At 46.6% G+C, this 26,625-nt stretch overlaps 1 protein-coding gene across 7 annotated transcripts in view; it reads left to right on the top strand.

Annotated features, from left to right (window-relative positions):
• KDM5A (lysine demethylase 5A) overlaps nt 1–26,625 on the top strand; it is a 1,031,636-nt gene that overhangs the window by 236,515 nt on the left and 768,496 nt on the right. For all 7 annotated transcript variants that reach the window (XR_014981238.1, XR_014981239.1, XM_085652274.1 and 4 more), the window contains 2 exons: nt 3,397–3,578; nt 16,740–16,902. Coding sequence is in view for 5 of the 7 variants with exons in the window: in XM_085652274.1 (XP_085508400.1) it covers nt 3,397–3,578; nt 16,740–16,902 (345 nt within the window). In the remaining 2 variants the exon portion in view is untranslated. The remainder of the gene's footprint in view (nt 1–3,396; nt 3,579–16,739; nt 16,903–26,625) is intronic.

Genomic DNA, 26,625 nt, shown 5'->3' on the forward strand with positions numbered 1-26,625 from the left:
ACGAACATGAATTCCAATCTTTGAATATTTCTCAGGAATGCCGAGATATTCTGTCACGATCTCGGGCGATCTCTACAAATAAAACCTATTCGGCTAAATGGTAGAGATTTTGTCAATGGTGCGCATCTAAAAATCTACATCCTTTTCACGCCTCCTCAGAACAAATTCTTCCATATCTTTTAAATTTGGCTAAATCTGGACCTTCACATATGTCTATAAAAGTGCATTTGGCCGCTATCTCAAGATGTATGAGAGTTCCTGACTGTCCATCTCTTTGGTCCCAAAGAGTGATAAAAGGATTTCTCAAAGGACTCTTCAGGATGTTTCCCCCGGTGCAACGCACAACAGTCTCTTGGCAGCTTAATACGGTTGTTACGCAGCTCATGAAACCGCCATTTGAACCAGTACATAAAGCGGATTTACAGTTCATTTCATGGAAAACGGCCTTATTATTAGTTCTCACGTCGACAAGAAGGGTCAGCGAAATTCAAGCCTTCTCAATAGCAGAACCTTTTCTCCAATTCCGACCGGATACAAGCATGTGAATCTATGAAAGATTGAATACTGGAGAAAAAACTAGTTACTTACCTGTACACTATGGTTCTCCAGTATTAGCTTTCATAGATTCATATGCGGCCCGCCCACCTCCCCATTTCTCAGGTAGAACCTTTTTATCTCTAGATATATCCTTGTCTCTCACTTGGGGCTGGAAATCTGAGGTAGGATGGCTCTGCTGGGTAGTGTGATGTCAGGGCTGGCAGCAGATTGGCTGAGTTTTGGACCAAATAATGATGAGGTTTGGTTACCAAATAATGATTCCCTATGGGATTTTGCTATGCAGTTTTTTCTAGTACTGCTATGGTCATTCTGTTACTGTAAGTCTCCCACCATGACGACGGGGAAGATACAAGCATGTGAATCTATGAAAGATAATACTGGAGAACCATAGTGTACAGGTAAGTAACTAGTTTTATGTCCACAAGATGCTATTGTCAGGCACCTCCTTCCCAGATCCTCGGAGTGGTGTCGATGCTCTATGGGGGCCCACCTCCCGATAATACTCACAGACTGTTGGAGTTATCAAGCGGGGGAAGGAAAGGGTAGGTACAGCAGAGAGGGAGACCTGGAAATGACACAGGAGAAAAACAATATCAGTAGGGGTTTCACAACCTCCCTGCCCAGATTCAAAACAGATGCGTGTGTAACTTTAACACTAGCACAATGTGCCTCCCCCTACCTGTAAAGGAAAATAACCAGAACCATGAACACCAGAAGAGAGTAGGGCGTTTGTATTCATCTGCCTGGCACTAGGGAGGACAAAGAAGAACAAAGCCGTTTAGTGATACCCTGTTCCCCAAACCCTCAATGGATCATCCACTTCACAGAAACTCATGTAACACGTACCACAGAAACATGCTGGTATGGCTTTAGGCGAATATTGCGGGCTTCTCCCAATGCTCTCTCTCTTCTGGATAAGGAAAGAAAAGGAACAAACACAGGACAACCAACTTGCTGAGTATCCTGAAGGGTGGCAGTGCATTCTCCGTTTATAGGTATAAATAAGTAGCCCGAACATTGATACTCCTCAATGCCCTGTGGCTCAAGAACATGCACTCTTAATCGCTGGGTTCCTCTACAACCCCCGTGATGCCAATGTAGCTGCCTGAGTGTGAGGGAAGGGGTTCACCAATCGGGCGTCCTGCCCCACGACTCGGGTAATGAGGTACTGTTAACGACTTGTCTGTCCGGGCGCGGCCAAAGCTACCTGCTTGCTGCCGATAGACAAGACATAGGATTGTAGCTCAAAAGTTCCTCAAAATGCCCATAAATAATGTTGTCACATCAAAACAATCGACTGTTGCATACTGGTCTCTTTCCCCATACACAACAACCTGTAGCGAAGTCCCCTGTAGAGGGTGCTTAATGTCCCCTCTGCACGAGCCCAGCTCTGGGCTCTTCCAACAGAGGAGGAGCGCCGATCAAGGAAGCGGAGCCCCACCTCTCGTGGTTTCAAGACCTCAAGAAATAGCGGTACCTGGAACGTGCTCTTACAGCACTCTTACCGCCTGAGCCTGCAGTCCTCTGGTGACGGCTGGAAACCGCAAACAACCTGAATCATCGGCAGCGCCCTCTTCCCGGGCCGCTGTCTTTACGCGAATTCCGGCGTTGTCTCGCGGTCACGTGGGGCGTGACTCGCGGAGGATACCGGGAGCTGTAGTTTTTGTTTTTGCTGTTTACTTCCTGGTTCGCGCTAGCGGTACAGCCAGCGCGTAACCGGGAAGGGTTCCTGACAGCTGTTAGCAAACCAGAAGCTGTCTGATGGGCTTCGACCGAAAAAAGGACCTGTTCACTAGTACAGATGCCTACACAGTATGCTGCCACCACCATGCTAGTGTTGCTTAACTCTTGGTGAAGGTGGTAGCCTTCCATCACTCTGAGGGTAGCTCTTTGGACACCACTCCAGGTCCAATAAGAATTCAGTCCGTGAGATGGGCCTGTGTCATGGTGCACATGCATTATTTATGTTCAACGGTGACAAAAATCAGCATTACTGATCCAGACAACAGTACTGGTGGGCACTCAGGACAGGTGTATCCGTCTTTAACCATGCAGAGGACTTTTCCACCCCAACATTGAATAACGTTACAGCAAAGGCAATAGTAGAGTTTAGAACAATACATTTTCAACAGAGAGGGATATAGTCATGAAATCATGACTGATGGGGTTAGTGGAGCAATTATTTAAAGAACATTTCCAGTTACCTTGCCAGGTGGGTTGGACTGGAAACAAGAATGGAGGAATTAAATAATCGCATCGCATACAAAATACATCTCCATAGGTTTGCCTCTCTTTTTGTTGTTGAGGGTGGAGTAGTAGGAATTTTACTGAGCAGAGAGTGTTCGAAGTGGTATTAGGATTTTGTGGTGTTGTATGATGAAAGAGTTTGGAAGAAAAGTAAGATTTCCGTCTGGTGCCTGATGTTGTGAGAGACCGATTTCTATTTAATTTCCATAATAGGCTCTTTGTTGAATAAGGATAATTTAGACATGAGGAGCAGGGAAGAGCTATATGTTTCCTATCCTATCTGATGGACTATGTAAGTACATAGTAAGACTATTTATTTTTTATTTATTCCTTTTTTGTATAGATTAGGTGGAATTGAAGAGAAGCATTTCCTGTTCTTTGTGTCTTGTGGTGGTGCTGTTTTGTGAGTTTATTTGGCCCCACATTTGGTGCCCGTTTGCAGTTACTGGTGGATCTGTGTATGAATATACATTCAGATATAAAGTATTACATTATAATCCTTACATGTTCAGAAGATTCCGTTAAGATTATACCTACATCTTTTACGTATCAATTGCTGCTGACTTATGTCTCGCTCACTTGTCTTGGCAGGAATATGCAAATTCTGGCTGGAACCTGAATAACCTGCCTGTGCTGGAGCAGTCTGTTCTTGCCCACATCAATGTAGATATCTCTGGTATGAAAGTGCCATGGCTATATGTTGGAATGTGCTTCTCATCCTTTTGTTGGCACATTGAAGACCACTGGAGCTACTCCATCAACTATTTGCACTGGTAGGAAATCTTATTCACTTCAATCTACCCTTCTTGCGGCAACATTTATGTGACCCACAGTAATGTCATACTTAGTAGGTCTTTCCCCTCTTGGCAAGCTTGTTGTGCCTTCTTTCAGTTCCTATATCAGCAAACAAAATAGATGTGAGTTGTTTGACAACTTTTATTGGTGTCTTTCTTCAGATCATCATGATGAAGTTTGGAAGCATCGGCAGGGTTTCTGCAGCAGATGATTCTCCCCAAAATTATAACCATCAAATACTTTTCGGTTTCCCGACCACATGTGAGAAAGGGCCACTTTTTGCATGGTTAGCCCCCACTTTTGTGTGGTTTCGATTGTAGTGCACAAGGTCCTTGGCCAACCAGGTCCCCTATGCCAGTGCTCCTTTCCTTAAAACATATCCCCAATTTGTACTTCTACCCCCTGTAAGTCCATAGTAAGTGGTATCCTGGTACCTAGGGACTGGGAACTTAAAGAGGTCCCCATGGACCCTTCTCACTGGGACCGTGCCGCTTCCCTTGCATGCCTTTGTGAGGAGAAAAAACGACAAAGTAGACATGGCATCCTGCCTGGATGCCATGCCAGACAGCAGTGCCTGGAGGTATACGTAAGTCACCCCTCTAGCAGGCGTCAAAACCCTATGGCAGGGTGCACTATACCACAGGTGAGGGCATAACTGCATGAGCAGATATGCCACTACATAATTGGTGTCCATTTCTTAATTATTGTAAGTGACCGGTAGACAGTACATAGGCTGGAAACTCAGCAACTCGAGTTACACATTTCCATGATGGCTTCACTAAACACAGGAGTGTTTGGTACCAAACTACTCTTCTCAATAAATTTGCACTAATGCCACTGTGTGATTTATTGTACCATGTACCCAGAGGCCACCTTAGAGGTGCCCCCTGAAAACCTACCAACACTGGTGCGGTCTCTAACTGGCTGTAGGCACACGGCCACGGCCAAAGATGTTTCTGGACTTTTGAGTAGAGAGCCTTTGCTCTCTGGGACCAGAAAACAATGCACATCCTGGGCAGAAGTGTCACACCTACTCCCCAAGAATGGACCAGCACTCAAAGGAGAAGCTTTAAAGGCCTGCCGCCTATGTAATGTGACCCCTAGCCTCTGCTGCTAGCAAAAGGCAGCCGCTGGTTTGCACCCCACCTTTGGGTGGGAAAAACGGCAGGAAAACTAGGAGAATAAAAGGTGTGCCCACCTCTGCCAACTTAAGGTGGGGGAATGGAGGTGAAGCACATCTTTCAGTCCCCGCCATCTTGAAGATGGGGGGGACCCCTCCAATAAGGAATAGGTCTATGCCCCCTCCCACAGGAGGGTGGAATAATAGAGGGTGTAGTCACCCCAGGTAAGGTGTCCATTGGCTCCACCTGCAAGACTATTTAGGTGAGTCCCTCAGACCTAGAAACTAGATCTGTGATGACCTAAGGAGCAAGAAGACAACCCTGCAAAGAAGACTGAAGACAACGTCTGCCTTGGCCCGACCCTACAGTCCTGTCGCCAGCTTCTGCAAACCTGCAACCAGTCTTGCAGCCAGTGACTGATGAAAACCCTGGCAAGACCGCTGCCATCGAAAAAGACTCCAATCTCGTTTTGGAAGCGGACCTGTCCAGAAGAAACCAACTCCAAGGGCTCTGGATCCAGCTGGAACCGCAATTCCTGCCCATTCTGCATCTGATGGCCATGACCCGAATCTGAGTGGCTCACCTGTGCAGTGACGTCTCCCAAGTTATCCTGACCTTCTGTCCAGTGTTTGCTGACCTCCCCTGGTCCGCAAAGCAGCGCCTGCAGTGTGAATCCAGAGGCTCCCCCCTGACTGCGACCAGCTCCGGTAAGAAAACTCCGACGTCGAAAGGCACCCCTGCACCCAAAGCCCATGGGCCTTGGTGAGCAGAACCGATGATGCCCCTACAACCCTGTACATCTCTACTTACTATTGCTGCTGTTGGTCTTCCTCCTGCAACCTCCGGTGCTACTCCTGCAGCCTGTTTGTCAAAAGAAGAATCCCATTGAAAAGCATTGGGCGCCCAATGTTGAAATTTTTGTAAAGGAACAATGGTCCCATTCAAGTAGAGTAAATTAGCATGCCACAATTAGTACAATGAAAAATTGGGTTTTATGTTTTAAGACAGTGCAGAAATTACTGGTAAATTACAGTAAATAGTAAGGGAGAAAAATATAAAACAGTGAGTGAGTTGGTGGCAGGGTAAGACGAAATCAGCCGATTTCCGGTACCCAGGCAAGTGATTTAAAAGGTGACTTTTTGGTGCACGAAGGTAGTTATTAACAAAAAGTCAGTAAGACATTTCATACTCCGACATTTCAATTTGCAATACAATGGAGTTTAGAAATGGTTGTCGACGACATTTCGATCCCTTTGCGAGTGGTGGGATCTCTTCAGGACAGGAGAATGACAATTAGTTGCCTGGGGGGAAGCCTGGTAGGGAGGGGGAGAAGAATAACAGTATGCAGAGTTAGGAAGGGAGGTTAAAAGAAATAAATAAGGCGCAAGGAGAGTGGAAGAAAAGGGGAGCGAATAGTAATATACGAGGAGAGAGGAGTGCCCCAGAGGTAGTGGAGAACAACTTAATATCAAGGGGAAAAGAACTTACAGTGTAGGGAACGGGAAGGGGAGATGAGCCACAATGGGTGGTGTCTGAGGCGCAATTCCGTCTCATACGTCCGAGCCGAGCCGAACGCTGGTGTTGAAGGCGGGGACTCGTTGGATGGAGAGAACTCCGTGGAGGCGGGAAAGTTAACCTGCGGGGGAACCGGAGGGTAAACAAGGAGGTAGGGAAGTGCGTGAGCGCAAGCTGCAAGGAGTAGTGAGTCCTGCTAAGGCTTACCAGTGGATTCAGGTGAGCCACTAATTGAGTAATATGGCCCGTCGGATACGGGTCCGGCCAGATCCTGGAAACGTCCAAGGTTCCGAGGGAGCCGGCACGTCCGTGTTAGTAGCGTTAGGTAACGCGATGAAGGAGGGAGGGATAATGAGCAGGGTGGGGGGAGGTTTTTTAAGTTCAAGGAACACAATATGGGAAGAGCGCCGTGGACTAACCTGGGGAGCGTGCGAGGATCCGGGTAGAAGTGAAGGCTCGGGCTGTGTGATCGAGGGGAGGGCCTCACTGGGACAGAAGTAAAAATAGAAACGCCCAGTAATGGAAAGAGAAGACAGCCAGAATAGGCCACGGAGGCAGCCATGATGGAATGGTCGTATCCGCCCATGGAAATATGTGTAAATGGGGGAGAAGGGGACACATGTGAATAAGGAAGGTGAAAGGAAGGTTGAGAAGCCGGAATAGTGGCGGCTCGGGATGAGGGTCGAGGCCCAGTATAGAAGAGGGGAGGTGGGTAAGGAAGGAAAAAGGGAAATTGTTAGTATAGAGTAAAGGATAATTAAAAAAATTTAAAATTAAATTGTGAAATAATTAGTAATTGGGAAGGGAAGGAAGAGGGGTACAACAGGCATGGGGACAACGGAGACATGCTCAGTAGTTGGTACATAAAAATTACACTGAAGGAAGGGGACACTTCAAAATTACGCAGGGCTAAATATACAAAATGAGGATATTAAAGGGTTAGAGTAGATTGGACCAATCCTCAAGTCGGTTCAGTCCTGAGTGATGGCTATCACAGCGAATTATCCATTTGAGTTCCTCTTTGTTGAGGACAGTCGCAATGTTCATGTTCCTTGTGGACTGTATGATAACGCTGATCACCTGCCATGTCATATCGTCCTCGGTATGATTGAGTTGTGTGAAATGTTCAACAAGAGGAGCGTTAGCCGTCTTGCAGCAGATTCTGCTTCTATGTTGACAAATGCGAAATCTGATTTTCTGCGTAGTTTGCCCCACATAGATCAAATTACAGGGACATGTTATGGCATATATAACATTATTAGTGTTACAATTAGAAAAATTATTCAAGGTGATGTTAATGTTCCCATGCACGAAGGTTTTGGTGTCCAATGTGAGGCAGCAGACGCTACAACTGGTACATTTGAAATGGCCCACCAGTCGTGGTAGATTACAGAAGGTTCTAAGGGTGGGATCCCTTTTAGGTTCTGGGAGTGCGGCCCTGACTAGATGGTCCTTAATGCTTTTGTTCTTTTTGAATGCAAAGAGGGGGAATTCTATATGGAGGTTGCCAGCATTAAGTGTCGGCCAATGTCTCTTGATACATTTTTTCACTACGTTAGAGATGGGTGTGAAAGTAGTGACACAAACAAGTTTGTCGTTATGTTTCTTATCCTTGGGGGTGAGTAGAGTTTCCCTCGGGCAATACCAGGCTCTCTTGAGCGATCTCTTGACTAATTTTCGTGGGTAACCTCTGTCAGTCAATTTTTTGAGTAGCAGGTTAGCTTCAGAAAAATAGTCTTGTTTGAAGAAGCAGTTGCGCCGTATACGCAAAAATTGTGAGTAGGGAAGTGAGTCGCGAAGGGCTCTGGGGTGGTGACTGCTATATGCCAAAAGAGTGTTTTTCTCGGTGGGTTTGCGGTAAAGGGTGGTGTAGAGACCCCCATTGTAAGCAATGATTGATAGATCCAGGAATGCTATTTGTTCTTTGCTGCTGTTGATAGTGAAGAAACTGGAATTCATTCTTGGTAAGAAAACCTTGGGCTAGGTCTTCTGCGTATACGGCGCAACTGCTTCTTCAAACAAGACTATTTTTCTGAAGCTAACCTGCTACTCAAAAAATTGACTGACAGAGGTTACCCACGAAAATTAGTCAAGAGATCGCTCAAGAGAGCCTGGTATTGCCCGAGGGAAACTCTACTCACCCCCAAGGATAAGAAACATAACGACAAACTTGTTTGTGTCACTACTTTCACACCCATCTCTAACGTAGTGAAAAAATGTATCAAGAGACATTGGCCGACACTTAATGCTGGCAACCTCCATATAGAATGCCCCCTCTTTGCATTCAAAAAGAACAAAAGCATTAAGGACCATCTAGTCAGGGCCGCACTCCCAGAACCTAAAAGGGATCCCACCCTTAGAACCTTCTGTAATCTACCACGACTGGTGGGCCATTTCAAATGTACCAGTTGTAGCGCCTGCTGCCTCACATTGGACACCAAAACCTTCGTGCATGGGAACATTAACATCACCTTGAATAATTTTTCTAATTGTAACACTAATAATGTTATATATGCCATAACATGTCCCTGTAATTTGATCTATGTGGGGCAAACTACGCAGAAAATCAGATTTCGCATTTGTCAACATAGAAGCAGAATCCGCTGCAAGACGGCTAACGCTCCTCTTGTTGAACATTTCACACAACTCAATCATACCGAGGACGATATGACATGGCAGGTGATCAGCGTTATCATACAGTCCACAAGGAACATGAACATTGCGACTGTCCTCAACAAAGAGGAACTCAAATGGATAATTCGCTGTGATAGCCATCACTCAGGACTGAACCGACTTGAGGATTGGTCCAATCTACTCTAACCCTTTAATATCCTCATTTTGTATATTTAGCCCTGCGTAATTTTAAAGTGTTCCCTTCCTTCAGTGTAATTTTTATGTACCAACTACTGAGCATGTCTCCGTTGTCCCCATGCCTGTTGTACCCCTCTTCCTTCCCTTCCCAATTACTAATTATTTCACAATTTAATTTTTAAATTTTTTAATTATCCTTTACTCTATACTAACAATTTCCCTTTTTCCTTCCTTACCCACCTCCCCTCTTCTATACTGGGCCTCGACCCTCATCCCGAGCCGCCACTATTCCGGCTTCTCAACCTTCCTTTCACCTTCCTTATTCTCATGTGTCCCCTTCTCCCCCATTTACACATATTTCCATGGGCGGATACGACCATTCCATCATGGCTGCCTCCGTGGCCTATTCTGGCTGTCTTCTCTTTCCATTACTGGGCGTTTCTATTTTTACTTCTGTCCCAGTGAGGCCCTCCCCTCGATCACACAGCCCGAGCCTTCACTTCTACCCGGATCCTCGCACGCTCCCCAGGTTAGTCCACGGCGCTCTACCCATATTGTGTCCCTTGAACTTAACCCCCCCCCCCCCACCCTGCTCATTATCCCTCCCTCCTCCACGCAGGTTATTCGCGTTATCACACGCCTTTGCCTCGGATGTGCCGGCTACCTCGATACTTCGTCAGCAACTATTACGCTGTCCGTACCTGGGTTCTCGCCCCCAGGTGAGTCCAAATTGCTTTTCCCGCCTTCGTGTTGTGTACCCCCCCACCCCCACCCTGCTCATTACCCCTCCTTCCTCCCCGCAGGCTTCATCGCGTTACCTAACGCTACTAACATGGACGTGCCGGCTCCCTCGGAACCTTGGACGTTTCCAGGATCTGGCCGGACCCGTATCCGACGGGCCATATTACTCAATTAGTGGCTCACCTGAATCCACTGGTAAGCCTTAGCAGGACTCACTACTCCTTGCAGCTTGCGCTCACGCACTTCCCTACCTCCTTGTTCCCCCGCAGGTTAACTTTCCCGCCTCCACGGAGTTCTCTCCATCCAACGAGTCCCCGCCTTCAACACCAGCGTTCGGCTCGGCTCGCACGTATGAGACGGAATTGCGCCTCAGACACCACCCATTGTGGCTCATCTCCCCTTCCCGTTCCCTACACTTCTTTATTTCTTTTAACCTCCCTTCCTAACTCTGCATACTGTTATTCTTCTCCCCCTCCCTACCAGGCTTCCCCCCAGGCAACTAATTGTCATTCTCCTGTTCTGAAGAGATCCCACCACTCGCAAAGGGATCGAAACGTCGTCGACAACCATTTCTAAACTCCATTGTATTGCAAATTGAAATGTCGGAGTATGAAATGTCTTACTGACTTTTTGTTAATAACTACCTTCGTGCACCAAAAAGTCACCTTTTAAATCACTTGCCTGGGTACCGGAAATCGGCTGATTTCCTCTTACCCTGCCACCAACTCACTCACTGTTTTATATTTTTCTCCCTTACTATTTACTGTAATTTACCAGTAATTTCTGCACTGTCTTCAAACATAAAACCCAATTTTTCATTGTACTAATTGTGGCATGCTAATTTACTCTACTTGAATGGGACCATTGTTCCTTTACAAAAATGTATATTCCCTCGGTCCCTTCTGACTCCTAGGGTCTCCTTGTTCCTTATAATCGCCCAATGTTGAAATGGCACCTTGCAGCCAGCAGCCCCTGTGCTTCTGGTGGTGTATGTTTAGTGCTGCTTTGTGTACCCCCCTGTGCTTAATCTAACCCATAAAACTTCACCCCTACAAACCGATCTACTTACCAGTGAGGCTCCAGGCACACCCAGTCTCTACTGAAAAGCATTGGGACGAACTCTCATTTTGACCTCTACAGCCGGCTGCCCCTGATGGTGCAGTTTTGGTACTCACCTGACCCTTGACTCATGCCCCTTGCTGACTTTTGGTCCCGAAAACTGGAATTGTATGTGCTTTACCTACCTGTTTAACCGGAATTTTGTTTGCCCCGTAGGAAAACATTGAACTGTGCAAAAAAGTTTGAGTATTGATTTTTCAAAGTGAAAAGTATTTTTATTATAAAACGTACTTACCTTATTGCAAAGATCTTGGTCTTAAAATAAAACACAAAATATATTTTTCTGAAGTTGGTCTTGATCTCCTTCTGGAGTTGTTTGTCCATTATTGATCACTGCTGTGCAATAAATATCTCACACCCCTCTGCGTTAGGCCTAAGACTGCTCGCCCACACTTCCACCAATAGAGCACTTTGGGCTTTACATTGTGCCTGTATACTTTAGGGATTCCCTGGACCATGTGCACGGTATAACCCTCCCAGTGGTAATACCATATACTGAGCCAGCTTCCCACACCACACTCTGGAAACATTTACATTTCATTCATAAAAATAAAGTTATTTTCTGAACGTAGAGGTTCTTTTGGAAAATGTAAAACAAAAGAAAGGCAATTTAGCTGCAGCTTTAGAGAGAAACGGTTAACTGGGCCTTTAATATTCTTCTAGGATCAGAGCCTACCCTGCTTTGTCAGCACACCACCAGGCAGTTTGCGACAAGAGGGTTCATCATTAAAGAGGGAGGTCAACTGCAGTGAGCAAATCTGTTGGATTTCTTATTAGGAAAATGCATTTAGAAAGGACAAATTTCTTTATTGACTAATGTTGGTTTGGATGCTTAGGAGAACTGAAATCCGAGAGCTCTGCCGACATTTGTGGTCTTAAGTGTTATGCTAGACAGAAGCAGTGAGCATGAAGAGGTTGGCACAAAGGGCAACAAGCTATAGTATACCGGATAGTCAACCCTAAGAGAGACCAGGCGTTTACGTTGTTTGACTGTTTATCCTTTGTATGTGATGAGCACACAAGTCAAAATGTTTAGTTATGTGGCAGTGGTATAGAAAAATAACCTACATGGAAAACTTGATGTACCATCCTGGTTTTGATGTTTGACAACAAATGCATTAATGGAAAAAAGAAATGCTGAGCTTGTAACTGATAACTTCCTTCTTTCACAAAGTAGATGAACTCTAAGCCTATTATAATGTAAGGACTTTTCATTTTTTTAAAATTGGTTTTAATAAAATATAGTGAGCACAGCAATAGAAACAGCACAGTCCATCGGGAGCATGCCCCATGAAAAACACAATGCACATTGTGGTCATTGTAAACCCCATAGATTAGAGGTTGGCAGGCAGACAATATAGTCCTACATTAAATTTGTTGGAGGAAATTATGTGTATTATATGATGTTATAATGCAGCCTGCCCTTGTAATGCACTTACCAACCCCTTGTGGACCCTTAGATTTCGTTTTTGTGAAAACCTTCAACTCAACCCTAGGTGGCTGTGGCTGTGAGCAGCACGGCTTACACAGAGGTCTCGCCATCTTGAGAGTGGGCTGAATGGTGCATCCTGGGATAGCTTGATGCCACACTCCACAGGAAGTGGTCAACGCCTTACTGCTCGCCCACACTACCACAAATTGAAAGTAAGGTATTATCTACTTTAGCTTCTGCCTGCCTTTGGGGATCCACTGAACTTAGTGCACACTATACCTTACTTTGGTATAGTATATACAGAGCCAGCTTACTACAGTGGCCCTCTCAATAACATGATCACATCAATCACTTGGAATTGGTAGCTATTGAAAGCTTTTCTACAAGTCATTCAGAGCAAGTTCGTCATCATGAGGACGGACAACTTGATCACCATGTACTGCCTTCAGAAGCTAAGCAGCACTCACTCCCCGTTAGCCCATGGGAATTGGCATTGGGCACTCCATCACAGAATTCACCTCATGATGGAGCATTTCAAGGGGCGGACAACGACTTTCTGGATCTGCTCAGCAAGATCCAACAAATCACATACTTCCAGTGTTGGGGTACCCCACAAATAGACCTGTTCACCACCCCAGAAAAAGTAAACTGTGCTTCAAAGTATCCACACCTACAGTCCATGGGCAGCAGTGAATTGGTCAGTGATATTTGACTACGCCTTTCCTCCTCTCCTACTGCTTCCCTTCATGATGACAAAACTTGAGTAACCATCATAATCCCTCATTCTGGTAGCCCCAACCTGGGCCTGACAGCCCTGGGAGATGTCCCTCAGCCCTCTTTAGAGGGTCCACCTCAGGCGCCTTCTCACGTAGATTTGGAAGAACTAGCATGGGAATCAGGTAGTTAAAGCCCATTGCCAATGAGCAGTGCTCCAGTACTGTGGCAGTAATACTCTCTCCTGAGCGCAAAGCTTCATGAGAAATTGCCACAGAGGGGAAGGAAGGGGACACCCAAATACTTTAACAGATCAGCTGAAGTTAATCTAGCGATCAATGGGGCAATTATAGATGTCACAACCAGATTCCCTCACATCCTTCTCACGTAGAGCCAAGGCATTGCCAGTCATCCGGATCCTGGTCTGCTAAGCCTTGCGATTTGGCACCCAGAGTCCTAAAATTCGGGTACTTCAATCTTCTACGGTATGAATGTCTATCTTAGAAGAAGCTTGACAGCGCAAAACTTGGGTCTGTTATGCAGCCAAATGAAAACAATTTTTTCACCACTGCTTGTCCAGAAAACAGAACAGACTAAGGTCAACTGTCAAGGATATCATTGCCTACCTTTTGCACTTGCAAAACGTAGGCCGTACCTATGCCTCTATTCGCTTACACTTAGTTGCAGCTCTCATCCAGAACAAGGAACACTTTACACTCTCCATAATTCTTGTTGTCAAGGCCTTCATGGAGGGCCTCAAGAGAGAGATACCCACTTGAGCAACCTCCTGCTTCTGTGTGGAATTTCAGTTTAGTCCTTACCAGGCTTGTAGGATCATCCTTTGAACCAGTGGATTCACTCCACCTTCAGTTCTTTCCTGGAAGGTGGCCTACCTCATGACTATTGCATCACTTAGTCACATTAGCGATCTGTAAGCTGTCACTCTACAAGAGCCTTTCATCCAGGTCTACAAGGACAGGGTTGTCCTGAAAAACAGACCTAAGTTCCTTCATAAGGTGGTGTCACCCATCTATCTTAAACAAACCATAGAGCTCACTGTCTTCTTCCCACAACCATGTTCTGTTATGGAGAGAGCACTCCACACACTGGATGTCGAGAGGACTTTCTGTCAATCGTTCCAGCTCTTTGTATCCTTTAGAAGGCCTCAGAAAGAATCTCCCATATGCAAGGCAGGCATATGTAGGTGGTGGATTCTTAAAGGAAAAAGGGCTCTACTTGCCCCTTGCAGGACACACTTCATCCGCCACTAATGCCTTTGTGGTTTATATCCTGCTTGTGTATTTTTTGCAAGGCATCCACTTGGTTGACACCACAAAACTTTACCAAGCACTGCTGTTCGGACATCCTAGCCCATCATCAAGCCATGGTCAGCCAAACGGTGTTAAGGACCATGTTCCAGACATCTGCATCATCCACCCACTAGCCTCTGCTTCCGAAGGGCCCTGCTTTAGAGTCGGTGCCAGTATGCATCTACAGCCACACCTGCCACAAACGGAAAATGCTACTTACCCTGCAAGATTCATTTCATAGCGTATAGTACTGTAGATTGACATGTGTCCATCCTCCTACCCAGAAACCGGTATCATTTGCAGATCTTTTGCTTTCAACTATTATCTCAACATATAGAGGTGGAGGAAATTGCATCAATACGTCCCTCCACAAACAACTAGTATATCACATGAAATTAGGGTGCTAGCAAAATAGAGCAGGGATTCCCAGGAGAGACCAAAACTTAGATTTTAGGAAAGGTCAGTCTACTTATGCTATATTAAGCATGATTCTAATGAAAATTAAAATGGGAAGGCTATCCTTTATGGGAGAGGATGTCTCACACACACAATAGTATTCAGGTTCATCAGCGGCATCCTCTCCCTACCCTGATAAGATGGTACTGCCAGGGTGGACTCAACCTCCGCGAAGACTTGGTGGTAGGAGGGAGTTCTTAAATAGTGGGCAATAGGGACAAAGCGGGATCCAGATAATCTAAAGATACCTTAGGGTTCCTCGGTTTTCACCCATATTAGTGAGGACTCTACGTATGTCTAAAAACACTTTTCTAGGTGAGTAAGAAGAGCGCAATGGCTCAAATTTGTCTACTACTCACCAACGTGTTTCTTCCTTAAGTAACTAGCCTTTCAGGTCTGGGGCATTCATCAGGGCTATAGGATCCCTACAAATAAACAGTTGGGTGAATCTATCCTACCTGGTAATGCTAGTACATCACCAAAAACAACTACCCAGGTGGGTCCTACCTGGGTTTTCTTAGGAACTGATTTACGCAAACAACCTTAGGCTTTAGGGGATACCGGTAGACTGGTCAGGAAGGTGGTGGTGTCCTTTGTAGTCACACTTTTGTCAAAAGGTTCACCACACTCGTGACCCTAGTCATTCCCGCTTTATGTCACTAGACTTTTGTTTTCTTCTTTTTGCTACCCATTGCACTTCATGCACCTTGCTTACGTTTTTACTACATTTATGCTTTTATCCGCTGTGTGGAAAAGTCTTGACATGGAGTAAATGCTCCATATGCACTACGAGGAAGAGTCCAACCACATCTTCTCGCTCGAAAGACATCTTCAAACCTAAACAACTTGCACACGTCCGAACCCAACCCTGTATGTCGGACTGTGCTAAACATGTGAATGTACAGCACTGTATGCTACTAACAGATGTTTACTGGGTATGTAGAATTTCCTTCACCACCAAGGTCCACACCCACACTGCTGTGGAATTTCAACCTAGTGTGAGAAAAAATCATGAAACCCCACCTTTTGAGCAGATGCTTAAAATAGGGGTCTCATAAGATAGGTTGTACAAACTATTCAAACTTGCAACTCCCTTGTGGGGAAGCCAAGAGCGCGTTCCTTGCATAAATCGAGTATTGGCAATGCCAGTATGTCTGTCTTATGTTTAATCGAAAGTGCTTCTGCAGTCACTACTCTGTTAATCCAGGCAATAAGTCCTTGTACGTGCACTCTGTCCCTCATCCTTTCATTTATATCTCCATTCACTTAGCCAGTGGCTACTTTTTGCATTCATAGTCTTACCCATCTACAAAAGAATACCCTGGCAAACTCAACTAACATATGCAAGATAAATTAAAAGAATGAAAGCTAAAAAAAAAAACATGCCACCCCCTAAATATGGTGGGCATATGCTTACAATTACAAAATAAAATTGAACTTTGAAGCAACTATCTATTTAAACACCAGTATCCTTTTGTATGTTTCTTGGATTTGTTTCAGAATTATGCCAGTACTCACCATCATTTGTGATTAATATTTGCATTGCTAAACAGAATGTAATCTTCATTTAACAAATCCATAGTCTACCTTACAAATAAACAATGATCTTGTGGTCTACAAGCACCCGTAACTAAATGCTAGCCATTCAACTTTATACATGCAGTTGTTTTCACATTAGACTCTGCTTCCTAGCACCGTTCAGTGTAACAAATAAACGGTATCTACCGGCACATAAGTGGCATTTTAGTTTTTTGAGCAATTGTCTGAATGTATGTGAAACATCAGCATTGCAGTAGGCTAAAATGACAGTGTCTATATTAAACCTATTTAGTTGTACACATTTTCTTTAGATTGTTGCTGCCTATCTTAGTTTATATGTAATTCTTATCTTCGTTTTCTGATTTTGTTTAACCTTCTTAGGGGGGAACCGAAGACATGGTATGGTGTTCCGTCTCATGCGGCTGAGCAGCTGGAGGCAGTAATGAGGGAACTAGCACCAGAGCTCTTTGTGTCACAGCCTGACCTCCTACATCAGTTGGTAACCATCATGAACCCTAATGTGCTTATGGAGCATGGCGTACCAGTAAGTATTGTGGATTTAGCCCTCACAATTATTCTGCGTTCCTGTGTTAATAATACATTATTTGGGTTAAAGCAGTCTGTTGCCCTCCCTTGCTTTTTTCTCTTTTGGGTATTTCTTCTTTGATTTAACTAAACTGAACATTTCAACGTAATACAAAATTGCAAGGCTACATGATGTTATCCCTTTGTTACTGGAAGGTGATCTTATGGTGACCATTGAACTAATAGCTGTTTATTGCATGTGCCCATGAACGAACATTTTCTGTGCTTTAGGGTATGTGGAAAGCATTGCCAATTGACTCTACTGCCAGAAATCCCTGTAAATCATGTTTAAATGTGGTGTAAGGCACTTCTCATGAACAATAATTTCATTTTTTCCCCTCCATGTTGTAACAAGCTGGCTCTGTATATGATATTGCCACTAGATGGTAATGCGGTGCACAGAGTCCAGGGGTTCCCCAAAAGTGTACACTGCTCCTTGTAAAACCCAAAATACTCTATCTGAAAGAAACACGTTAGTGATAGATTCCTTACCTTAGAATAACCCTCAGGCATCAGACTGGATCTGGAAACTTTTTTCGTCAGCAGTACCTCTGTGCGTCGGAAGGTGGCTTCAGTCGGCTCCGCGTCCGTCGTTGGCGTCATAGTCGCCGGGATGACACGTCAGTTCTTTTTTTTTTTTTTCGCGCCAGCCAGCGCAGGTCACCTTTTGACTGACTTTTTTCTAGACTTTTTTCAACATCTTTTTCAAGACTTCGACTCCTGGTGCACGAGGGATGCCCGGTTTTAAGCCATGCGGTTCCTGTCATTGGATGATGTCGGTGACGGATCCGCACCGTGTGTGTCTCTTTTGCCTGGAGCGCGACCATGGCCCCAAGTCGTGCTCCGACTGCTGGTCGATGGCGCCGAAGGGTTTGCAGGAGCTGTCCCCAAAGCTGCTTGAGCAACAGCAATCGGCTCTGCGCCGTTCGAGGTCCCGGTCGCGAGGGAGGTCGAGGGACCGGTCGCGGAGCCACCAACATTCGTCCAAGTTTTCGAAGTTTTCGCACTCGGGGTCAGGAAAGTCGCAGCATAAGAAGAAGTCGAAGAAGCGTCATCGCTCTTAGACTCGTCGGTCGGCAGACCCAACGAGGGACGCAGGTGATGACAACTGCCTTCGCCCAAGCCCTACCAGCCTGTCTCCAGCTTCTGCAAGCCTGCGACCTGTCTTTCAGCCAGCGACCTGAAATGCTGGGGGGACTGCTGCATTAGAAAAAGACTCCAATCTCCTGTGGACAGTTGACCTTTCCAGGAGAAATCGACTCCTAGGGCTCAGGGCTCAGGACCCACCTGCCCAGTGAAGTCTCCCCAGTGATCCTGACCTTGAGTCCAGCATTAGTTGACCATTCCTGACCTGCACGATTACGCCTGCAGACTGAATCCAGAGGCTCCCCCTGACTGTGACCGGCTCTTGTGAGAAGAGTCAGACGTCGAAATGCACCCCTGCGCCCAAAGCCCCTGGGCCTTGGTGAGGTGAACCAACTGTGCTCCTGCGACCCCGTACTTGTCTATTTTCCTTTTGTTGAGGTTGGTCTTCCTATTGCAAACTCCAGTGCTACGCCTGCTGCCTGTTTGTCAAAATAATAGACTCCATTGAAAAGCATTGCTGCTGCTTTGTGTCCCCCTCTCTGTGCTTGTGCTGATCCCCCAAAGCCTGGCCCCTGCAACGATTCACTTCCCTGCAAGCATTGTGGCTCCAGGCTCCCGCAGACTCCTTTGAAATGCATTGGGCTGAACTCCGACTTTCAGCTCTGCACCATGCTACCCTTGTGCCACTGGTGGGGTAGTTTTGGTACTCACCTGCCCCTTGCTCCTTGCTGACCTTTCGGTCCGACGACTGGATTTGTGAGTGTGGTACTTAACTGTTAAACCACAATTTTGTTTTCACTATAAGATAACATTGAACTGCTTCAAAAAGATTGTGTTTACTTTTGAAAGTGAAAACTATTTTTGTTTACAAATGTATTTACCTTAATGGGAAGTTCCTGGTATTAAAATTAAATACAAACCAAGCTTATTTTTATAAAATTGGTGTGGATTCCCTTTTTTGAATCTTGTCCAATATTGGTCAATGTTGTGCAGTAAATGTCTTACACTCCTCTGTGTTTGGACTAGTCTGATTGGAATCCTGCTTATCAGGACCCCAGTCTCTCTGCTTTCTCACTTAAATTGTTGTGACAAGTACTTAGGTACATCCCAGATTGTATACTGGGGAACCCTTATAAGTCCCTAGTAGAAGTCCCTAGTATATGGTACTAAGGTACCCAGGGCATAGGTACCTCAGAGGTCCCCATGGGCTGAAGTATACATCATGTCACCCATGGGAGACCTTTCAAAATGGAACTACAGGCCTGCCATTGCAGCCTGTTTAAGTTGGTGCAGCCACCACTTATTTAGGATATAGGTTCCCTATATCTAGGATCACTGCACTTAAAACCTGTAAGTCACCCCAATAGTAGGCCTTTGCAATCCTGAAGGCAGGGTGCTTGGTTCTAAGTGAGAGGGTGCCCCTGCATGAGCAGGACACCCCTACAGCCTACTATGAGAAAGTGCCCTCTTTCTTGCATGTTATGCCCCCACATTTTGCTCAATTGCTGATGTTCTTTGACTGAGTGTGCCCTGGGCTCCTGCTAATCAGGTACCCAGGGCCTATGTTCCTTCCCTAAAACTGCATTGAAGCCTAAAACTCAATTGGCATCTCTGGCCACATATCAGCCCCTGGTAAATGGTACCACAGGTACCCAGGGCACTGTGACCAGAGAAGGCCTGTAGGGGCTGCAGCACTTATTGTGCCACCCCTAGAGGCCCTGTACCCTGGCACTCACACACTGCCTTTGCAGGCTGCGTGTCGTGGTGCAGAACAAAGTGAAGAGTCCACATGGCACACATCCCTGTGTGCCATGCACACAAACCACTGCCCTGGCATACATCAGTCACCCCTCTAGCTGGGTGCCCTATGCCAGTGGTGTGGGTACAGGTGCATAAGCCCTGTAGCCCTACAGAGCCCAAGTCTATTCCTGGGCACTGTAAGTGCAGTGCTGGCATTAAGAGCATATGGTTCTGGGAGTTTGTCATTATGAACTCCACAACACCTATAATGGCTACAGTGAAGACTGGGAAGTTTGGTATGTTATGTTATGTTATAAAGAACTTATAAAGCGCACGTACACCAAAAGGTTTCATGGCGCTAAACTTGAGTGCTGTTAGCCGCGGGAGGACCTATGCATAAGCTTGCATAAATAGCCAGGTCTTAAGAGCCTTCCTAAAGCCTAGCAGGTTATCACAGCTCCTGATAGCTAGGGGTATGGAGTTCTAGAACTTAGGGGCAAGGTGGGAAAACATACGGCCCCCTTGGCGTTTAAGCTTGAAGAGGGGGAGCTTCAGTAGATGAAGATGGGCAGAACGCAGGTGACGCCGGGGAATATATTTAGAGATCATGCAGCTAATAAATTTGGGACTTCTGCAATATAAAGCTTTGAATATCAGACAACCAGTCTTGAATGCAATACGTTGGGCCATAGGGAGCCACTGAAGTTTAAATAGCCAGGGACTGGCAAAATGCCAGTTAGGCTGTATAAAGATAAGTCTTGCGGCCTGGTTCTGCACTAATTGGAGACGGTTCAGTAGGAACAGGGGCAGGCCAAGGTAAATGGAATTGGAAAAGTCAAGGCGTGAAAAGACCAAGGCGATGACAACTTGAATAAGTGCGGAGTGAGACAGCAAATGGGCGATCTTGCGAATTTTCCGCAATTGAAAGAAACAAGAGGAGACCACTGCGCCGACATATCCCGTAAGAGACAGGTCGGCGTCAATGGTAACCCCTAAGCTCTTCACGGTGGATAAGGGGTTGGGGGGGGGGTGCGGGGACGGTCCTAAATTGATAGGCCCCAAAGATTTTCATTCTTCCCAGGCAGAACCAATTCAGTCTTGCCTGGGTTAAGTTTAAGGTGGTTGAGGTGCATCCACCGTTGGATATGAATCGTGGTGGCTTGGAATTCAGCAGCTGAGTCGGCCGAGTCCAAGGTGAACACTAGCTGAAGATCATCAGCATAGTTGAAAGTGGTAACCTTTCTATTTTTTAATGAGTGGATCAGTGGTTTGAAATATAAGTTGAATAGAAGTGGAGACAGGGACGAGCCCTGTGGCACCCCGCAGGAGGTGGCTAGCTTACGGGCTGTAAAGGGACCGAGGCGAACCGCCTGAGTCCTGTTTTCGAGGAAGGATTTTATCCAGTTGAATGCAGGGCCCTGTAAGCCGGCTAGCGCGACACGGTCCAACAGGATTTTATGGTCGACCGTGTCAAACACGGCCGACAGATCTTGAAGCACCAGGGCCTGAGGAATATTCTTATCGGAGTTGGCTCTAAGTGTATCAAGTGCTGCAAGGATCACTGATTCCGTAGAATGAGCAGGTCGGAAACCAGCAAGATATTCTGATTGCTCAATGAAACAAGAGAGGCTGCCTGCCACATGAGTCTCCAATATTTTTGCCAGGAAAGGAAAGAGAGAGATAGGACGATAGTTAGATAGCTGTAAAGGGTCCGCCCCTGGCTTCTTCAGCAGAGGCACCACTATAGCGGTCTTAAAGGCAGTAGGGACCGAGCCTTGCGCTAGGGATTGATTAAGGAAGGGCAGCACATGCTGGGAGAAGTTAGAGAAAGCAAGACTCATAACTTGAGGGGGACAGCAGTTGTTCGGGGACCCAGATATAACAAGGGTTTATTAAGTCCTCGAATAACCGATGGCAGATAACCAGAAAATGGGATAAAGTTGCAGAGTGAGCGGGACCGCTAGATACGGGTTCTGTAGAGAGACTAGTAGAGATGCTGGCTTTGATGATGGAGATTTTTTCCTGAAAATAAGAGTTCAGGGAATTACATAGCTCTTGATTAGGAGACTTACTGGGGAGTGTTCTCTCAGAGTTACATAAGTCATTTACAATCATGAAAATTTCTTTTGATTTATTCTGCGCATTGAGAATTCTAGCTGAAACGTAAGCTGCCTTTGTCTCTAGTATTGCTTTTGTAAAATTCTTTGCGAGCCTGTATAAACAATAATTTGTCTGCTGAGGAGTATCCGGACCTCCATTTCCTCTCTTTTTGGCGGAGCATAAGTTTTAGTTTGTTTAGTTCCGCTGAGAACCATTTGTGAGCATCCGAATGACGGGCGCGAGAGAATTTGGTGAGGGGGGCATGAGTATTGGAGGCCAGCAATAACCAGTTCGAGATGTTTTTTTCCATAATATTGACCTCGGGGTTGGAAACGGGGGCAGAGCCGGCTAGCGTGTTAACGAAATCTGATTCGTTGAGTGTCCTCCATTTCCTAGTCACTCCTCCTAAGACTGGGGAGGTTTTGGGCCTAATGTTTATGGAAGCCCTGAATTTGAGTAGGTGATGGTCGGACCAGGTGCATGGTGAAATTATAGGCACTGATAAAATGACATTGGACGACCAAATTTGGTCCAGGATGTGTCCCTTTTCATGGGTGGGAGCTAGTACATGTTGATTCATGTTTAAGTTTAAGAGCAGCTCTGAGAGTTCTTTGGCATGAGGACCGCCCCGGGCGTCCTGAAACCAGTAATTCAGATCTCCTATGAGTAGAACGTTGGGGTAGTTGGTAACAAGGTTAGCCATTTGTTCGCTAAGTAACGCTGGAAAAGTAGGCATAGCCTGGGGAGGGCGATACATCGGCACAAAGACAAAGGAACCATCATTGGTATCGAGTTTGAGAACAAGGTTCTCAACATCCTGGAGGACAAGGGGGGTAAGGGTAGTAACCTTGAAGTTCTTGTTATTGATGGCCACCACCCCACCACCGCTCTTTCCTGAGGACTGATTGGCGTGCAAGATGTAGTAATCCGCGGGGAGAGCTGCCAAGATGTCGGGGGCAGAGTCCTCGGTAAGCCAGGTTTCGGTGACCAAAAGAATATCTGGTTTTTCAGATGACAGAAGCAGGAAGATGTCGAGCTGGTGCTTAACCAGAGAGCGGGTGTTGAGGTAGTAGATGTGCCAAGCTGGAGGTAAAGCTGCAAGGGGTTTTGGGGTGGGAAAAATGGGAGGGGATAGGGAGGTGAAGTCGCTAGGTATTTTAGAGATGTTATTTTCCGTTATTTTTTTGTGAGCAGTAGGGTTAAGAGAGAAGAAGGTGTCAGCTAATGATCTGAGTTCTATGGATGAGTATTTAATGGTAGTGATATTGATTGTAGCCCCTGGGCTCGTCTGGGCCTACTTCTCAGCACATTAAACCCACACTGATACCAGTGTGGGATTTATTGTAAAATGCACGACAGAGGGCATCTTAGAGATGCTCCCTGAAACTCGACCAACTCCCAGTGACCTGACTGAGTGGCTGCTTAGGCTGCCACCACCAGACCTGTTTCTGGACCCCTGGGTCGAGAGCTTGCTGCCCTCACGAGCCTGAAACAATGCACTTCCTGGGACGAGGTGCCAAGACTCCTCCCCTAAGATGGGCAGGGTTCACGAAGGAGAAGCTTCAAAGGCATGCCGCCTTTGTGAGCTTCTCCAGACCACTTGCTGTACTCAGCAACTGGTCCCCACTGGTTCTACCCCCCACTTTGGGCGGGAGACCCGGCGAGAAAAACAAAGTGAGGAAGAGAGTTGTGCCCACCTCTGCCAACTCCACCAATAAGGTGGGGGAGGCGAGGTGAAGCACAACCTCGAGTCCCCGCCATCTTGTGGATGGGGGGACCCACCCAACCAGGGACAGGCTCCTGCCCCCTCCCACTGGAGAGTGGCAGAATAGGGGGCGTACCCACCCTAGGGAAGGGACCCATGGGTCCCTGCCCTTTACCTACCTATAACACCCCTAAATTTAGTATTTAGGGGCACCCTGAACCTTCCTTCCTCAGATCCAGCAACCACAAGAAAAAAAAGAGAAGAAGAAGGACGAAAAGCCATGCAGAGCTAACAAGAGGACGACGCCCACTGACTTGGCCCCAGCCCTACAGGCCTGTCTACCCTCGAATCTGCTCCTGCAAAATCCAGGCGTGTCCATCGGTCAGCAACCTCAAAAACCCCGGAGGTCCTGCCTGCATTCACTCTCCAAGCTGCTTCTCCGGGGAACACCAGACGTGTTTGAATTGCAGATTTGGTGCCAGCCAGAAACCGCGAATCCAGCACACTCTGCACCCGCTGTGAGAAAGTGGCTCTGTATATACTGTTCCCTAATAGGTACAGGGTGTACAGAGTCCACAGTCCCCCAGAGGCTGATAGAGGTCAAAGTTAGGTATGACCTTACTCTCAAAAGTGGTAGCTTGGTCGAGCAGCAAGGCAGTGCCAGAGGACAGTGTAAAGCATTTATTGTACACACTCAGTCAGCAAATGGTTTCACACACTCAATAACTGAACTCTAGGCCAATGGTTTATATATATAAAATATATGCTTGTTTTATTTTTAGAACCACAAAGGGGGTAAAAATATACTTTCTCAGAATGAGAGGTTGAATATAAATACTTTTGTCTTAAGCAATAAATTTGTGTAAACAGTCACAGTTGGTTGCAATAAACAATCCTATTTCCTAAACATAACAATGCATTGAGCTCAATGGTAAATTCAGGTTATTTGTAATAAATTACTTTTCAGATTACTTTTGGAATTCCAGGTCTGGCTCCTAGATCCAGCCTTGGGTCAGTATTCAGAATCAAGTGATGAAAGTCGACTTAATAACTGTAATGATTTTTAAATAATATTTAGCTATTTCAAAAGTTAGCACTTAGAAAATATTTCAGAGAAAACATTCAATGGATCTCTATGGCAAGAAATTCAAATTGCAGGTAGAGTACTTTATCGTTACTTTAGTAATCCAGGACTGGGTACCTAGACCCAGGACTGGGGTCCTTATCAAAAACAGGTAAGTAATTTTGTTTGCAGAAATGGTACGATTTTTAAAGAATATTTCAAATTTGCAAAAATAGACACTTAGAAGAAATTTCACAGAAAAGCAGACAATGGTTTCCTATGGGAGAAAAATGAGTTAGAGGTAAGTATAGTTGTGAACACTTTTCAGGGTCAGGGCTGGGCACCAAGATCCAGCACTGGGAGCTCACCTAGGAGCAGGTGAGTAAATTCGTTTTTGTCACTTGGCTGATTTTTGGTGAATTTTTGCAGGTTTGAAAAGTTCACACTTAGAAGATTTTTGAAGAAAAAGCCAGTCAATGTTACCCTATGAGGAAAATGAAGTTAGCGGTTTAAGGGTAAGTACTCGACTGGCAGAGTTGAAATTCCGGGCATGGACTCAGGGGTCCCCCAGTGTCAGGTAGGTACAGTTGGTTCACCCTCAGCGGTTTCAGGACGGCCGGGTGCAGAGAGAGTTAGGCCCAATGTTATCCTATGAGGGATAGGGGGGCCTTGGTTGGTGGCTGCTGTCTGGCAAGCCACGCGGCTGTGGGAGCTGGGCTCCTGGTCACTTACTCAGGGCAAGTGGGGAAGTAGGTTAGTGTAGAGAGTGCACTGCCAGGGCCACTCAGGCGGCTGGGTGCAGGGTGCTTTTGAGCCTTCGGGCGCTCAATGGAAATCAATGGGAATGTTCCGGTTTGGAAAAAGGCTGCAGGCTCGGGGACGAGGATGTTTCCGGTGCCACCACCACTTCGAGAGGTAAGTTGGGTAGTTGTAGGTTAGGTGGGTACCCCGGGATTGGGCACAGGGGGCAGCAGGGCGCCGTGTGCAGGGGTGCCTTTTGACGTCGGGAATCTTACCCTCTGGTTGATCGCGGTTGGGGTGGCACTCGGTTCTGAGGCTGCAGGCTTCTTCCGGGATGTCGAGGGGGGTCCTTGGGTGCCGGACTCGGGGTCACAGTCGCCGTGTGGTCGTCCTCAGGGTCTTTGTCCACTCCGGCACTGGCCAGGCTTGGCTGGTGCAGAGTGTGTTGGGTCCGCGGTTCCGGGCTGCTGCCAGGGGTTAGAAATAGGTCTTGAGTAGAGCCTCTACTCATGGGAGTCCCAGGGGCTTCGAGCCAAAAGGGTAGCTAGGTCCTCCGGGGTTGGTGAGGTTGCTGGCCACGAGAGATGCCGTGCTGATGCAGGTTCGAGAGTCGACAGGCCGGTAGGGCTGGGGCCAAAGCAGTTGGTGTCTTCTTCTCTTTTTAGCAGCTGCAGGGCAGGTCCTTGTTCTTCTTGCTCTTCTTGTAGTTTTCTATCTGGAATCTGAGGAAGGAAGGTTCAGGGTGCCCCTAAATACTAGATTTAGGGGCGTTACAGGTAGGTGAAGGCCAGGGACCAATGGGTCCTTGTCCTGGGGTGGGTACACCCCCTATCCTGCCTCTCTCCTGTGGGAGGGGGGCAGTAGCCTAATCCTGATAGGGTAGGGCCTCCCATCTTCAAGATGGCGAGAGCCCGGAGATGTGCTTCACCTCGCCTCCCCCACCTGAGGGGTGGGGTGGGCGGGCTGGCACATCCCCTGTCCTTGTATGGGGTTTCCGGCCAAGCTTCCTGCCAGAGTGGGGGGTTGCAGTGGCCTGGGGAAACTCCAAATGGCGGCCTGCCTTTGAAGCTTCCCTTTGCTCATCCTGGGGGAGGAGATTTCTCACCTCACCCAGGATGTGCATTGTTGCAGGCCCGGGAGAGCAGGGGCTCTCCCACCCAGGGGTCCAGCAACGTGTCTGCTGTGTGGCAGCCTGGGCAGCCTCAGAGCAGACGTGGATTGTAAGTTAGCTGTAAGGGGGCATCTCT

This window comes from Triturus cristatus, chromosome 4_1, assembly GCF_964204655.1.
Source record: "Triturus cristatus chromosome 4_1, aTriCri1.1, whole genome shotgun sequence".
NCBI lineage: Eukaryota > Metazoa > Chordata > Amphibia > Caudata > Salamandridae > Triturus > Triturus cristatus.